This window comes from Haliotis cracherodii, unplaced genomic scaffold (genome assembly GCF_022045235.1).
Source record: "Haliotis cracherodii isolate W230 unplaced genomic scaffold, xgHalCrac1.p SCAF_4, whole genome shotgun sequence".
NCBI classification, from domain to species: Eukaryota; Metazoa; Mollusca; class Gastropoda; order Lepetellida; family Haliotidae; genus Haliotis; species Haliotis cracherodii.
In genome coordinates, this window is record NW_027266297.1 from 41,243,925 (window position 1) to 41,257,275 (window position 13,351).

Consider the following 13,351-nt stretch of genomic DNA (forward strand, 5'->3'; position numbering starts at 1 on the left):
TATGTTGCCCATTGTCATTTAACAGCCTTATTAATGAAACTGAAACATCTATAGCCAATTTTTTTTGATACAATAAATCAAATTATATAGGTCACTGGTACCTGTACATACAGAATTAGATTTTGTCAATTTATTGTCAAAAGATAAATTGGACACAAGTAGTGAAATTTACTTGATTTTCTCCCAGAAATAGCGAGGAAATGATGGTTCAACACCAAGTGGTGGAGGGATATACTGGGGTCACAGTTTTAATTTGCAAGAGCACTGTAAAGAAAAGACATTTCAGGTCAAATAGATTTTTGCACCAGCTTCCAGATTTTTTAACACATCAAACTATTCCTAGTGTGTCGTTCTGCTGGGGTAGCTAGGCATGGTCTCCATGGTAACAGGTCTGTCTTACATCAAGCTGCACTTTTCTTTGATAGAGTTATAGATTTGTAACTTTCTAAAGAAATAATAAATAATAAATAATAAATAAATTTCTCCCTCCCTACCCAGTCAGTTTTGAAAAGTTTATGAGAAATATTTTTTTTTAATTGGTGTTAAGTTGTGTTGTTAAGAAGTCTGGTGCAGAATAGATCCCAAGTACATAATACTTGTCTTTAATAGTTGTAATGTGTGACCTGCCTGCATACATTGATGCTCATGTTATCGACCACTGGTTTGACTTGCTTATTTACAGGCCACCATGAATGTCCTCACTGTATGTTGTGTTGTGTGTAGGTGTTGGTCAGTCACTGTGGTGTGGAGGTCTTGATGCCTAACACTGTTGTGTGGAACTCGGAGAGCCCAGAGACCCCTGTTGACCCTCAAGACAAAGCTAAATCACCACTCAGGTAAAACTTCACTTCTTGACATCAGCTATTTAATGGGGTGGATGTTGCTGCTTCAGGTTGGGTAAAGATGCATGGTGTTAATGGGGTACTTGCCTAGGGGTCATGGGTGGCCCATTTGTCCATGAGTCACATCGCTGTGAGAGTTGTGCCCGATACCCATGATCATTGGTTCGAGTCCCAGATTTGTTTTGGTTTGTAGGCACCAAATCAGTACTCATGGGTTTTACCAAAGTGGTAAATATCGAAGACTTGCAACTCACTCACTCACTCACTCACTCACTCACTCACTCACTCACTCACTCACTCACTCACTCACTCACTCACTCACTCACTCACTCTCACTCACTCACTCACTCACTCACTCACTCACTCACTCACTCACTCCTTGTGGTGAGAGTCAATTCACATATAATGTTGAAAATAAGACAATGATAAATTATTAACCCACCAGTGGAAGCTATTAATAGTCAGCATATTGTGTTATACTTAACAACAAATGATTTATCTTGCCATTGATGCATTGTCGTCACCTGACAATGTCAATACTTGCATCCATCATTGTACCATTGTGTTGAACTGATCCCAGCCTGACCTCTGTTGGATGAAAATCCTCACTGTTGGTTTTCTCCGCAGTTGTTTTACCCCTGACCTCCTGCCGATTGATCTCCGAGTGAAACTCATTATCTGCCTGGTCAACCTCAACTACGTCAAAGTGGCCAAGGTATGGGAATGTGTTATCACAATATGAAAAAATGTCTGACACCTTCAGGGATAATTCTTGTGTTTTAAGCCCCTAAATTTGAAAAAAGGCCCACATTTTCAAATCAATGGGGCATTTTAACATTGTGCAGTATGGGCAAGTGTGGTTGTATCTCTGAAATATTTGAAATTTTCACATACAGAGCTCATGTCACTTCCTAGAGTGAACCCTGCACCTTATGGACACGTATCGTAAGCAATCCCATGTACACTGCAGACAGTCCATGTTATTAAATTCTGACCATCTTGAAATTAGTACTGTATTTGTACATGTTGTAAGTTGGTCACCATCTCAATTTGTCCTGGTATTTTTTTGGTGTTTGAATTTCCAATCCAGTTTTGTTTTCTAGTCTTTTTAAACTTGAGCTTTATTTCCTAAAATAAACGACAAAATATTAACAGAAAGATGTTCAAAAACACTATGATATATTATTTAATTTCTTTTGAAAAAAGTTAGCAAAGGTTGAAACTTCGGGATGCATTTGAGACCTTTAGACAATTGAGTGGTGGTGCTAATAACATGTTGCTGCTGTAGGGTGTGTGTAGATGGTGTTAGTGACGTGTATGTTGCTGCTGCAGGGCGTGTGGGGATGGTGTTAGTGACGTGAATGATGCTGCTGCAGGGTGTGTGTAGATGGTGTTAGTGACGTGTATGTTGCTGCTGCAGGGTGTGTAGATGGTGTTAGTGGCGTGTATGTTGCTGCTGCAGGGTGTGTGTGGATGGTGTAAGTGACGTGAATGTTGCTGCTGCAGGGTGTGTGTAGATGGTGTTAGTGACGTGTATGTTGCTGCTGCAGGGTGTGTAGATGGTGTTAGTCAGGTGTATGTTGCTGCTGCAGGGTGTGTGTGGATGGTGTAAGTGACGTGAATGTTGCTGCTGCAGGGTGTGTGTAGATGGTGTTAGTGACGTGAATGTTGCTGCTGCAGGGTGTGTAGATGGTGTTAGTGACGTGAATGATGCTGCTGCAGGGTGTGTGTGGATGGTGTAAGTGACGTGAATGTTGCTGCTGCACGGTGTGTAGATGGTGTTAGTGACGTGTATGTTGCTGCTGCAGGGTGTGTGTAGATGGTGTTAGTGACGTGTATGTTGCTGCTGCAGGGTGTGTAGATGGTGTTAGTCAGGTGTATGTTGCTGCTGCAGGGTGTGTGTGGATGGTGTAAGTGACGTGAATGTTGCTGCTGCAGGGTGTGTGTGGATGGTGTTAGTGACGTGAATGTTGCTGCTGCAGGGTGTGTAGATGGTGTTAGTGACGTGAATGATGCTGCTGCAGGGTGTGTGTGGATGGTGTAAGTGACGTGAATGTTGCTGCTGCAGGGTGTGTAGATGGTGTTAGTGACGTGTATGTTGCTGCTGCAGGGTGTGTAGATGGTGTTAGTGACGTGTATGTTGCTGCTGTAGGGTGTGTGTAGATGGTGTTAGTGATGTGTATGTTGCTGCTGCAGGGTGTGTGTAGATGGTGTTAGTGACGTGTATGTTGCTGCTGCAGGGTGTGTGTGGATGATGTTAGTGACGTGAATGTTGCTGCTGCAGGGTGTGTATAGATGGTGTTAGTGACTTGAATGTTGCTGCTGCAGGGTGTGTGTAGATGGTGTTAATGAAGTGTATGTTGCTGCTGCAGGGCGTGTGTCATCCCCTGCTAGTCGAGGATGTAGAGGAGACTGGTGATCTCTACTTTGATGTTGCTGAAGCCTACATGGAGAACGGCCATTACACAGAAGCCAAACCAATACTGAAAACACTGGTCAGCTCAGAACACTTCAACAAGGTATGTGTGATGATATGGACACACTGTGACATGGTGGATTGTAAGCTCATTTGTAATTAAACTACAGGGCTCATGGGCAGCCTGGTGGTTTTAAGACACTTAAAGTCACTATGCAGAGTTGTATCCCTTACCTGTGCCAGGATCCCAGATTCAAAGTAGAATACATTCTCACTAAAAGCAAATCTTTGGCTCCCAAAATATCTCTTTGCCTAAAGGTCTCTTCAATTATCACCTGAGTGAACTTTGAGCACCAAGCCCAAATGAAGGATGCACGTGTTCTTCACAAATTTGATGTTAGCTTTTATTACTGTAGCCTCATGATTTGTAAATTTATTGACAAAAGAAAAACAAGCTCTGTTTCAGTGAAGATGTTATTGGCACTTCAGATAAAGAGCTTCTGTATTTTATGAAGATGCAAGTCTGTTGTTGATTATAGTCAGATATTTCAAATATGCTGCTCTGAATGCTTCGAGAACTAATGAGCCATGATTCTGATTGGCTGATCAGAAAAACTGATGATGAATAAGAAACTGATCACAGTTACTTTTTCTCTGAGCAGTCAGTCGTAGTACCCTGCATTGACTGCACAGTGCCCTGTTGTGTGTTCATGTAGGCGGCTGTGTGGCTGAAGTATGGGGAGTGCCTCAACTCCCTGGGGGAGCTGCAGGGGGCGGTGGAGGCCTACACCCAGTGTGTGGAGAAGGCACCAGGACACTTTGGGGCCAGGGTGTCTCTGTCCGCTCTGCAGCAGCAGCTGGGCAAGCATGAAGAGGCTCTCCAGGTACTCTCCAGAGGTAGGTGCCTTGTCAGATACGTCTGAAGGGGATGTGAATAGGATGAGTTAAAGTGCATACCTTGTCTAAGATCGTCAAATTCTGTCCTTGGAGACTAAATGTCCAAGGAGTAGTGTTATGATGTTCCATGGTGTACCGAGAACTACTTTGTTGTGTGTAATCTTTAAAACAAGAAAAGGTTTGCAGCAATCATTATGTTCAGCGGCAAATGTTTTTCATGGCAAAACTGAAAATGTGGTATTTCATATCTGTTACTTAACACTGAGCTGAAATCTCATTTTTAACCGGACTGAGTATTATTGTAGCATCACAGGGATAAGGGTTGTAGTGTCACCTGGCCCAGTGTTGTGACTTACAGTGTTGTAGTGACACCTGACCCAGTGTTGTAGTGACACCTGACCCAGTGTTGTAGTGACACCTGACCCAGTGTTGTAGTGACACCTGACCCAGTGTTGTAGTGACACCTGACTCAGTGTTGTAGTGACACCTGACCCAGTGTTGTAGTGACACCTGACCCAGTGTTGTAGTGACACCTGACCCAGTGTTGTAGTGACACCTGACCCAGTGTTGTGACTTACAGTGTTGTAGTGACGCCTGACTCAGTGTTGTAGTAACACCTGACCCAGTGTTGTAGTGACACCTGACCCAGTGTTGTAATGACACCTGACTCAGTGTTGTAGTGACGCCTGACTCAGTGTTGTAGTAACACCTGACCTAGTGTTGTACTGACACCTGACCCAGTGTTGTAGTGACACCTGACCCAGTGTTTTTACTTACAGTGTTGTAGTGACACCTGACTCAGTGTTGTAGTGACACCTGACCTAGTGTTGTAGTGACACCTGACCCAGTGTTGTAGTGACAGCTGACCCAGTGTTGTAGTGACACCTGACTCAGTGTTTTGACTGACAGTGTTGTGACACCCGACCCAGTGTTGTAGTGACACCTGACCCAGTGTTGTAGTGACACCTGACCCAGTGTTGTAGTGACACCTGACCCAGTGTTTTGACTTACAGTGTTGTAGTGACACCTGACTCAGTGTTGTAGTAACACCTGACCTAGTGTTGTACTGACACCTGACCCAGTGTTGTAGTGTCACCTGGCCCAGTGTTGTGACTTACAGTATTGTAGTGACACCTGACTCAGTGTTGTAGTAACACCTGACCCAGTGTTGTGGTGACACCTGACCCAGTGTTGTAGTGACACCTGACCCAGTGTTGTAGTGACACCTGACCCAGTGTTGTAGTGACACCTGACCCAGTGTTGTGACTTACAGTGTTGTAGTGACGCCTGACTCAGTGTTGTAGTAACACCTGACCTAGTGTTGTACTGACACCTGACCCAGTGTTGTAGTGACACCTGACCCAGTGTTTTGACTTACAGTGTTGTAGTGACACATGACTCAGTGTTATAGTAACACCTGACCTAGTGTTGTAGTGACACCTGACCCAGTGTTGTAGTGACAGCTGACCCAGTGTTGTAGTGACACCTGACTCAGTGTTTTGACTGACAGTGTTGTGACACCCGACCCAGTGTTGTAGTGACACCTGACCCAGTGTTGTAGTGACACCTGACCCAGTGTTGTAGTGACACCCGACCCAGTGTTGTAGTGACACCTGACCCAGTGTTGTAGTGACACCTGACCCAGTGTTGTCGTGACACCTGACCCAGTGTTGTAGTGACACCTGACTCAGTGTTTTGACTGACCTGTATGTCCCTCAGATGAGCAGGACGACCTGTCTGAGGATGACCAGATGCTGCTGTTACACAAGTGCCACCTGCTGCACTCCCAGAACAAGGTGATGGAGTTCCACACCTGCTGCCAGAAACTTCTCTTCAGCAGCTTCCTGTCCCGCTGTAACGCCAACTTCATGAAAAGTAAGTCACATGGTTAGGAGGAATAAGTCACTGTCCAGTAAGATGTTCCTGAAGAGTAAGTCACAGTCTCCTGTCTGCTGAAAGTAAGTCACAGTCTCCTGTCTGCTGAGTGTAAGTCACATGGTTAGGAGGAATAAGTCACTGTCCAGTAAGATGTCCCTAAAGAGTAGGTCACAGTCTCCTGTCTGCTGAGTGTAAGTCACAGTCTCCTGTCTGCTGAGTGTAGGTCACAGTCTCCTGTCTGCTGAGAGTAGGTCACAGTCTCCTGTCTGTCGAGTGTAAGTCACAGTCTCCTGTCTGCTGAGAGTAAGTCACAGTCTCCTGTCCGCTGAGAGTAGGTCAAGTCTCCTGTCTGCTGAGTGTAAGTCACTGTCCAGTAAGATGTTCCTAAAGAGTAAGTCACAGTCTCCTGTCTGCTGAGAGCAAGTCACAGTCTCCTGTCTGCTGAGAGTAGGTCACACTCTCCTGTCTGCTGAGTGTAAGTCACTGTCCAGTAAGATGTTCCTGAAGAGTAAGTCACAGTCTCCTGTCTGCTGAGAGTAAGTCACAGTCTCCTGTCCGCTGAGAGTAGGTCAAGTCTCCTGTCTGCTGAGTGTAAGTCACTGTCCAGTAAGATGTTCCTAAAGAGTAAGTCACAGTCTCCTGTCTGCTGAGAGTAAGTCACAGTCTCCTGTCTGCTGAGAGTAGGTCACACTCTCCTGTCTGCTGAGTGTAAGTCACTGTCCAGTAAGATGTTCCTGAAGAGTAAGTCACAGTCTCCTGTCTGCTGAGAGTAAGTCACAGTCTCCTGTCTGCTGAGAGTAGGTCACAGTCTCCTGTCTGCTGAGTGTAAGTCACTGTCCAGTAAGATGTTCCTGAAGAGTAGGTCACAGTCTCCTGTCTCCTGAGTGTAAGTCACTGTCCAGTATGATGTTCCTGAAGAGTAAGTCACAGTCTCCTGTCTGCAGAGTGTAAGTCACAGTCTCCTGTCTGCAGAGTGTAAGTCACTGTCCAGTAAGATGTTCCTGAAGAGTAAGTCACAGTCTCCTGTCTGCTGAGAGTAAGTCACAGTCTCCTGTCTGCTGAGAGTAGGTCACAGTCTCCTGTCTGCAGAGAGTAGATCACAGTCTCCTGTCTGCTGAGAGTAGATCACAGTCTCCTGTCTGCAGAGAGTAGATCACAGTCTCCTGTCTGCAGAGAGTAAGTCACATATCAGTCATGTCTGTCAAGTCCAGAAACTATGCAGTTACTCACTATGTCCTGGAAACAATATCAAGACAAATCCTTTTAAAAGCATCTGTGTCACAATCAATCACACAATGTAATAGTAAGATTAAAAAACTCTCAAAGCTACCATCTAATTCAAAATATAAGATTTCAAATAGGATATTTTTCTTTAAGTCTGACTCTCATCAATTTCAGTTGTTTTCTCTTATCGAACTCACAAGCACCGAGCTGATGCCTTGAGGACATTCATCGCATATCAGGATAAAACTGGAAAAGGTAAGTTTTCAGCGTTAGAAATTGGCACTAGTCCTATAGTCCTTGACAAACTGCCCAATGGTAGTAGAAATTTGCCCTTTTTAAGGGTTTTGCTATATGTTATCATTATAAGGACTAGTGGACGGAAACTGTTCGTTTCTAACCCTGGGTTTTTGTATCTTCAGATTGCAAGTTAATTTGCATTAATGATTTTCTTGTAACAGCTGGTAATATTCAAAAAATTTTATGTCCACCTAGTTACAGATACTGGTGCTCGGCAGTAAGGACTGTCTGGCTCAGAGTCAATATAGTATGTTTCATTGGTGTTAAACTGTGGCATGGCATCTCACTGGGCTAACATTTAAAACAGATATAAGCAGCTACACGCATGCATGGTGTACAAGGGAAATAATTCTGAATTGTTGTCTCCACAGTATGAAGGATATCTGCTGGTCAATTGTCAGATATTTAACCTTTTCTAAGACAAGTATTTGTGAAATCTAGATTATTTAATCTAACCTTGAAATTGGTAACAGGAGGTTAGTGTGTCTTTTTTTTGTGCTGGCTGTGATTATTAGCTGCCCTGTGAAATGGAGCTGCTTTGAGTCTTTGTTAAAATATGACTGCTACCGATATTTTTCTGAATACTGCAACACAAAGATTATTGACATCAGAGATTATTCTTCCAAGGACTACTTCCAAATGTCCCCAGGAAATAAGTTTTGCACATGTCAAGGTCAAGGTCATGACATAGAAAATAGTTTGTGGTTACCTTTTTGAATTTTTTTTTCTGCATTTTATAACATTAATTTTTTTAACTTATCCTGCATTACTCCGTATTGCATCTACTGCTGTCTTTTGACAGAGAGACAAACTATGTGAGATCCAGCTGCTGAAGAAAGTCATGACGTCACACCAAAACACATATCTGCTTTGTCACCTCCACGGACGGACGTACTTTGTATCCCTTGTGGAAATTAAAGCTTATTGTTTTTATATTTTGCGTGTTTCTACATTCAATCACATCTGAAGGTATGCCCACCGGCCATGCCGCCTGATAAAGATGCAATACGGAGTAATGCAGGATAAGTTAAAAAAATTAGTAAAATCTGAATATTTTTTACATTTGTATACTTATCCTGCATTACAAAGTCTAAGTGCCCTCCCTTTCGCTACGCTACCTCCCCACGAAGTTTCAGATGTTATGTTTAAAGCAGTTATGTGTTTTGGTGTGACATCATGACTTCCGGGTCACGTGCCGACTGTGAGAGGGCACTGCCTCCTGGAGTGGTTGGGACAACTTTCTTCAGCAGCTGGATCTCACACAGTTCGTCTCTCTGTCAAAGACAGCAGTAAATGCAATAGGGAGTAATGCAGGATAAGTATACAAATGTAAAAAAATATTTACATTTTACTAAACTTGGCATATGCATCTACCTTCTCTTGGATCGGGCACTGAATAGAATAGGTTTAGGCCAAGGTGAAGCTGAGCATTCAGCTTTTTGTAAAACATAGCATACGTGCATGAATCTTTACAAGTCCTACAAATTGTACGACGTTGAATTTCTATCAAAACTCATGGTCATCTTTAGTTTTTTTTGTGAAACATGGTTGTATAATTTATTGCCAGTTAGTCTTGCACATTTGCTTTTTACAATCCTGAGACTTGGGTCATTGTTGGATCTGAAGAAGTTGTCTTGATTAAGGTCAGTGTCTTGAAGTAATGTTTTTGGACTGGAAGTACATTGTGGTGCATTAAGACTTGGATAAAACATTCATTTATACGAAAACATCATCATTATCATGATTATCTAACTGGCTCCCATTTGCCCTTTGCTATTTCTATTCTTTTACCTATCAGTGCTAATTACCCCCAGCCTCCGGTTTGTCCATTGCTCCATTGCCAGTTACCAATCAGTGATAATTTAGTCCTAGCTTCCAGTTGTCCATAACTATCAGCGCTAATTACTGTAAAGTGTTGGCTAATTAGCTATTGCTAATCACCTATCAGCCCCAATTACCGGCTGGCTTCCCTTGTTAAGTTTCCACCTGTTGTTATCTTATTACTTTTGTTGTTCTTACATGTACATATATATGCTCTCTGCCTCATAGCATTCATTCACCTGATGAAGGAGTAAGCTTATACTCTGAAACATTGTGTTCCTCATAATAAGGAAGTTGAGATCCATAAATTCTCCTCCTTATGTGTATCACTTCTAAATGCCTTTCAAAGACTTGATTTCTATGTCATTGTTGGTATTTTAAAGCAAACTGGTAAAAATGTGTCTATTTACATGTATTTACCTTAATTTCAAACTTGTAGCAACTCCACTTTTCCATAAGCAATATGTGACGTGCTGTGATTTGGGAAATAAAACACATTTTATTTGCTATATACAACATTATATCTTTGATGATTTGACTTTGCAACTTTGCATATTGGCAAGAGATTGACTAGAACTATGTTGTGAAAGGATTCCCGACTCACAACAGTTGAGTTGTGCGTTGAACACAAGATCATACCAGCAGCTATCATTGACACCTGTAGTCCACCCAGAGGACCATTTATCACTGTAAGGTTGACTCTCTGATACTTCTCAGATAACATCCAAACAATGGCTGCCACCACAGAGGGCAAGAAGATGGTCAAAGTGGATGATCTCTGGGATATTTACAAGCAGGTAATCTATTGGTAGTATTAGTATGTCATATTTGACTGCCCCTGTCAGGATTCCTGGGCAGGATACGTCCACAGTACATCATGTTTGTCTAAAATGTTGACTATAATGCGGACCGAGTGTTCAGGCTCTGGAACCATGGTGTTGTGTTTCATTATACCCTGATTGTGTGGCTTGTTGCTGTCAACCACTGGATGTTCTGGCCCAGACAGTAATATGGCTGTGGAATAACTGATATGGCTGTGATGTAGCCAGAATGTAGGTGCGATGTAGGTGGAATATAGCTGTGATATACTGGTAGCTGTGATATAGCTGGAATATGGCTTGGATATGTCTGGACTATGGCTGTGATGTAGCTTGGGCTGGCTAAAATGATTGATAATCAGAATTATCGTCGATGGGAAGAAATATGAACTGTTATCGAAATGAAACTGTTGTCAGCGATAATAACTCACATAAACTATTACGATGAAATAAAGTTTAAGTGTTACCCAAATAGACTTGGCTTTGTCAATGTCTAAGAAGGAAAGCAACTGTTTCTGTTACATGTCAAATGCCCACAAAGTAATCCATGCATAAATGTGTCACTGCTCACCAGTGGCGTGAAATCTGTTGATTTCTTTCGGGACTTTCTTTCATATTTGCTTTAAGTTCCTTCTTCCTATATTTAGCGATAATTGATCAATATTTAGTTACCGATTATCGTTCTCTATGATCTATATCGATAGCCAGCCCTAGATTTACCTGTGATGTAGCTGGACTATTGCTGGTATGATTGGAATATGGTTGTGATATGATGTGAAATATACTCGGAATATAACTGTGATATAGCTGGAATATAGCTATGATATAGCTGGAATATGGGTGTAACATAGCTGTGCTATAGCTGTAATATAGCTGGAATATAGCTGGAATATAACTGTGATATTACTGGAATACAGCTGTAATGTGGCTGTGATTTATGATGGCATGCTGCTAAAGATGTATGACAGTGGGAACCAACCTGATTGCACTCTGTCCACAGCTGTTTGAGTCGCTGGTGCAACACGATAAGTACGAGAACCTGCTGGAGATCACGACCCTGGGACTGGCCTGTCCTCAGTTCATGAATGACCCAGTCAAGGTCAAGGTAGGAACACTGTCCAGCTCAATTCCAGATAAAATGTAACTAGCCCCTCTTGAAAGTTGCAGGCCTGTATTTGTGAATACATTCCTAGATGATTATTAAAGTTATTCTTGGGTTTAACATTTACAGCTTTATAATCACAAAGGTAGCTCTTGCTCTGACGTGGGGCGGTCGGGCAGCCTAGTGGTTAAAGCGTTCGCTCGCCACGCCGAAGACCCGGGTTCGACTCCCGACATGGGTACAATGTGTGAAGCCCATTTCTGGTGTCCCCCGCCATGATGTTGCTGGAATATTGCTAAAAGCGGTGTAAAACCATACTCACTCACTCACTTGCTCTGACGTTAGTAAGTTACAAATTAATGTCTGATTCAACATTGTCAGTGTAGCAATGAAATTTTCTACTGACAATCAGACAGTTGAGAATACATTTCACCTATTGTGACAGAAGTGTTACAAACCTCGGGATAGCGGGCAGGCATGTATTTCTGTCACTGGTTCAACACAGTGTTAAACTCCCTCACTTCAATGCTCCAGTGTAGCCAGTGCCATGACAATGTGTGTACAAACCATCTCTCCTGCAGGAATCTGACTTCATGTGTCTGACGGCCTGCATGTTGATGAAGAATGGACAGTTTGCCTACAACTTTGTCAAAGATGAATGTATGAAGGTGAGGTGATTGCCATGTTTCTAAAAAAATATCTTTCGTGACAGTATTTGATGTCCTTACAGTCTGTGTTGGTCCAGAAGAGCAAGTCATAGAATAACTTCTTTGATAGGCATTTAGAAGTCGGAGTACTAAGTAAGGATAAGAATTAATGGATGAACAACTTCTTTATTATTAAGAGCGACATTTTGGTGTAGGTTCTAACACCGTTATCAAGCAAGTGATATACAGAGTATGGTTGACAAGTATCTATACAGGTAGGAGGCTATGTTTATACAGTAGAGTAGATATCAGATGTAGTTATACTGAAGTGGAGAAGACTGTTATGTACACACAAGGGTAGTAACAGCAATCATCAGTGAAGTCAGTGACATAAACAGAGAATGAAGCCAGTAATATAAATAGCAGGATTATGGCAGATTGGGGTCTTTGATGAGTTGCTGGTATACCCTCGGCATACCATCAACATTGCGTCCTACCTGTATATATACTTGTCAACCATATGTCTGTATACGTTGCTCTTAATTGTATAAAGAAGTTGTTCATCCATACATTCTTATCCTTACTAAGTCATAGAATGGTTTGTGAGTAACCAATGATGGATGAGCAATAATGTTATCTGTGAGTGGTGTACAGCAGAGCCTTTCATTACGATATATTACTCATTGAATTTTAGGAACAAAAAGACTGAAATATCACCCCCTCAGCTTCAGCTGACCGATCAGAAATAGAATCACTAAAATGCTTTGTGTCTTGCCTTGCTTCTTACTTGATGAAAGTTTTAAAATAGTTATACATGACAACATTAAATAAAAAACAGGAAGCTATAACAAATTTGAGACTGCCGAAATTAACCATTCTGCATCTGTTGCATGTTGGAAATAGATTTCTCAGCTTGTGAATCACATATACTACTCAAAAGAAGTTGAGGAACACCCAATTCTTTCAAGTCACTGTTGTTGATGTATCATGGCATGAGAGATTAACTATGTTAATATGAAATAATCTGGTGTTCTTTAACTTCTTTTGATTAGTATATATTGACAGCTTATGTCCACATTTGCCTTGAAACTGTTTGTTTTAAACAAAATATAATCTAAAATCTGCTTTACATTTTTATGTATTTCTTTCCTGAAACACATTAATTTTTTGTGGCCAGACCTTATATGATGTATTATTGCATTTCAGAATTTAGAGAACAATCAGGCATGGAACCTGTTTGGCCAGGTCATGTCATTTGCAATGGATATCCGACATAATCGATTTGCCCTCAGACTCTGTCTCAAGGTGAGGACTTAATGTCATTAATCAAACTTGGAGTTTGAATGTATGGTTGAATACACCGTATCTGTTTTAGATACTGATACAGTTGATATATGTAGGGTAGTTTG

At 41.9% G+C, this 13,351-nt stretch overlaps 1 protein-coding gene across 1 annotated transcript in view; it reads left to right on the forward strand.

Annotated features, from left to right (window-relative positions):
• Positions 1 to 13,351, forward strand: part of LOC139480090 (general transcription factor 3C polypeptide 3-like) — a 66,290-nt gene that overhangs the window by 11,158 nt on the left and 41,781 nt on the right. Inside the window, exons 11-20 of the mRNA XM_071263102.1 lie at positions 724 to 836; positions 1,470 to 1,557; positions 3,215 to 3,361; positions 3,975 to 4,155; positions 5,875 to 6,030; positions 7,432 to 7,512; positions 10,093 to 10,172; positions 11,194 to 11,298; positions 11,877 to 11,963; positions 13,149 to 13,247. Of these exons, the coding sequence (XP_071119203.1) occupies positions 724 to 836; positions 1,470 to 1,557; positions 3,215 to 3,361; positions 3,975 to 4,155; positions 5,875 to 6,030; positions 7,432 to 7,512; positions 10,093 to 10,172; positions 11,194 to 11,298; positions 11,877 to 11,963; positions 13,149 to 13,247 (1,137 nt within the window). The remainder of the gene's footprint in view (positions 1 to 723; positions 837 to 1,469; positions 1,558 to 3,214; positions 3,362 to 3,974; positions 4,156 to 5,874; positions 6,031 to 7,431; positions 7,513 to 10,092; positions 10,173 to 11,193; positions 11,299 to 11,876; positions 11,964 to 13,148; positions 13,248 to 13,351) is intronic.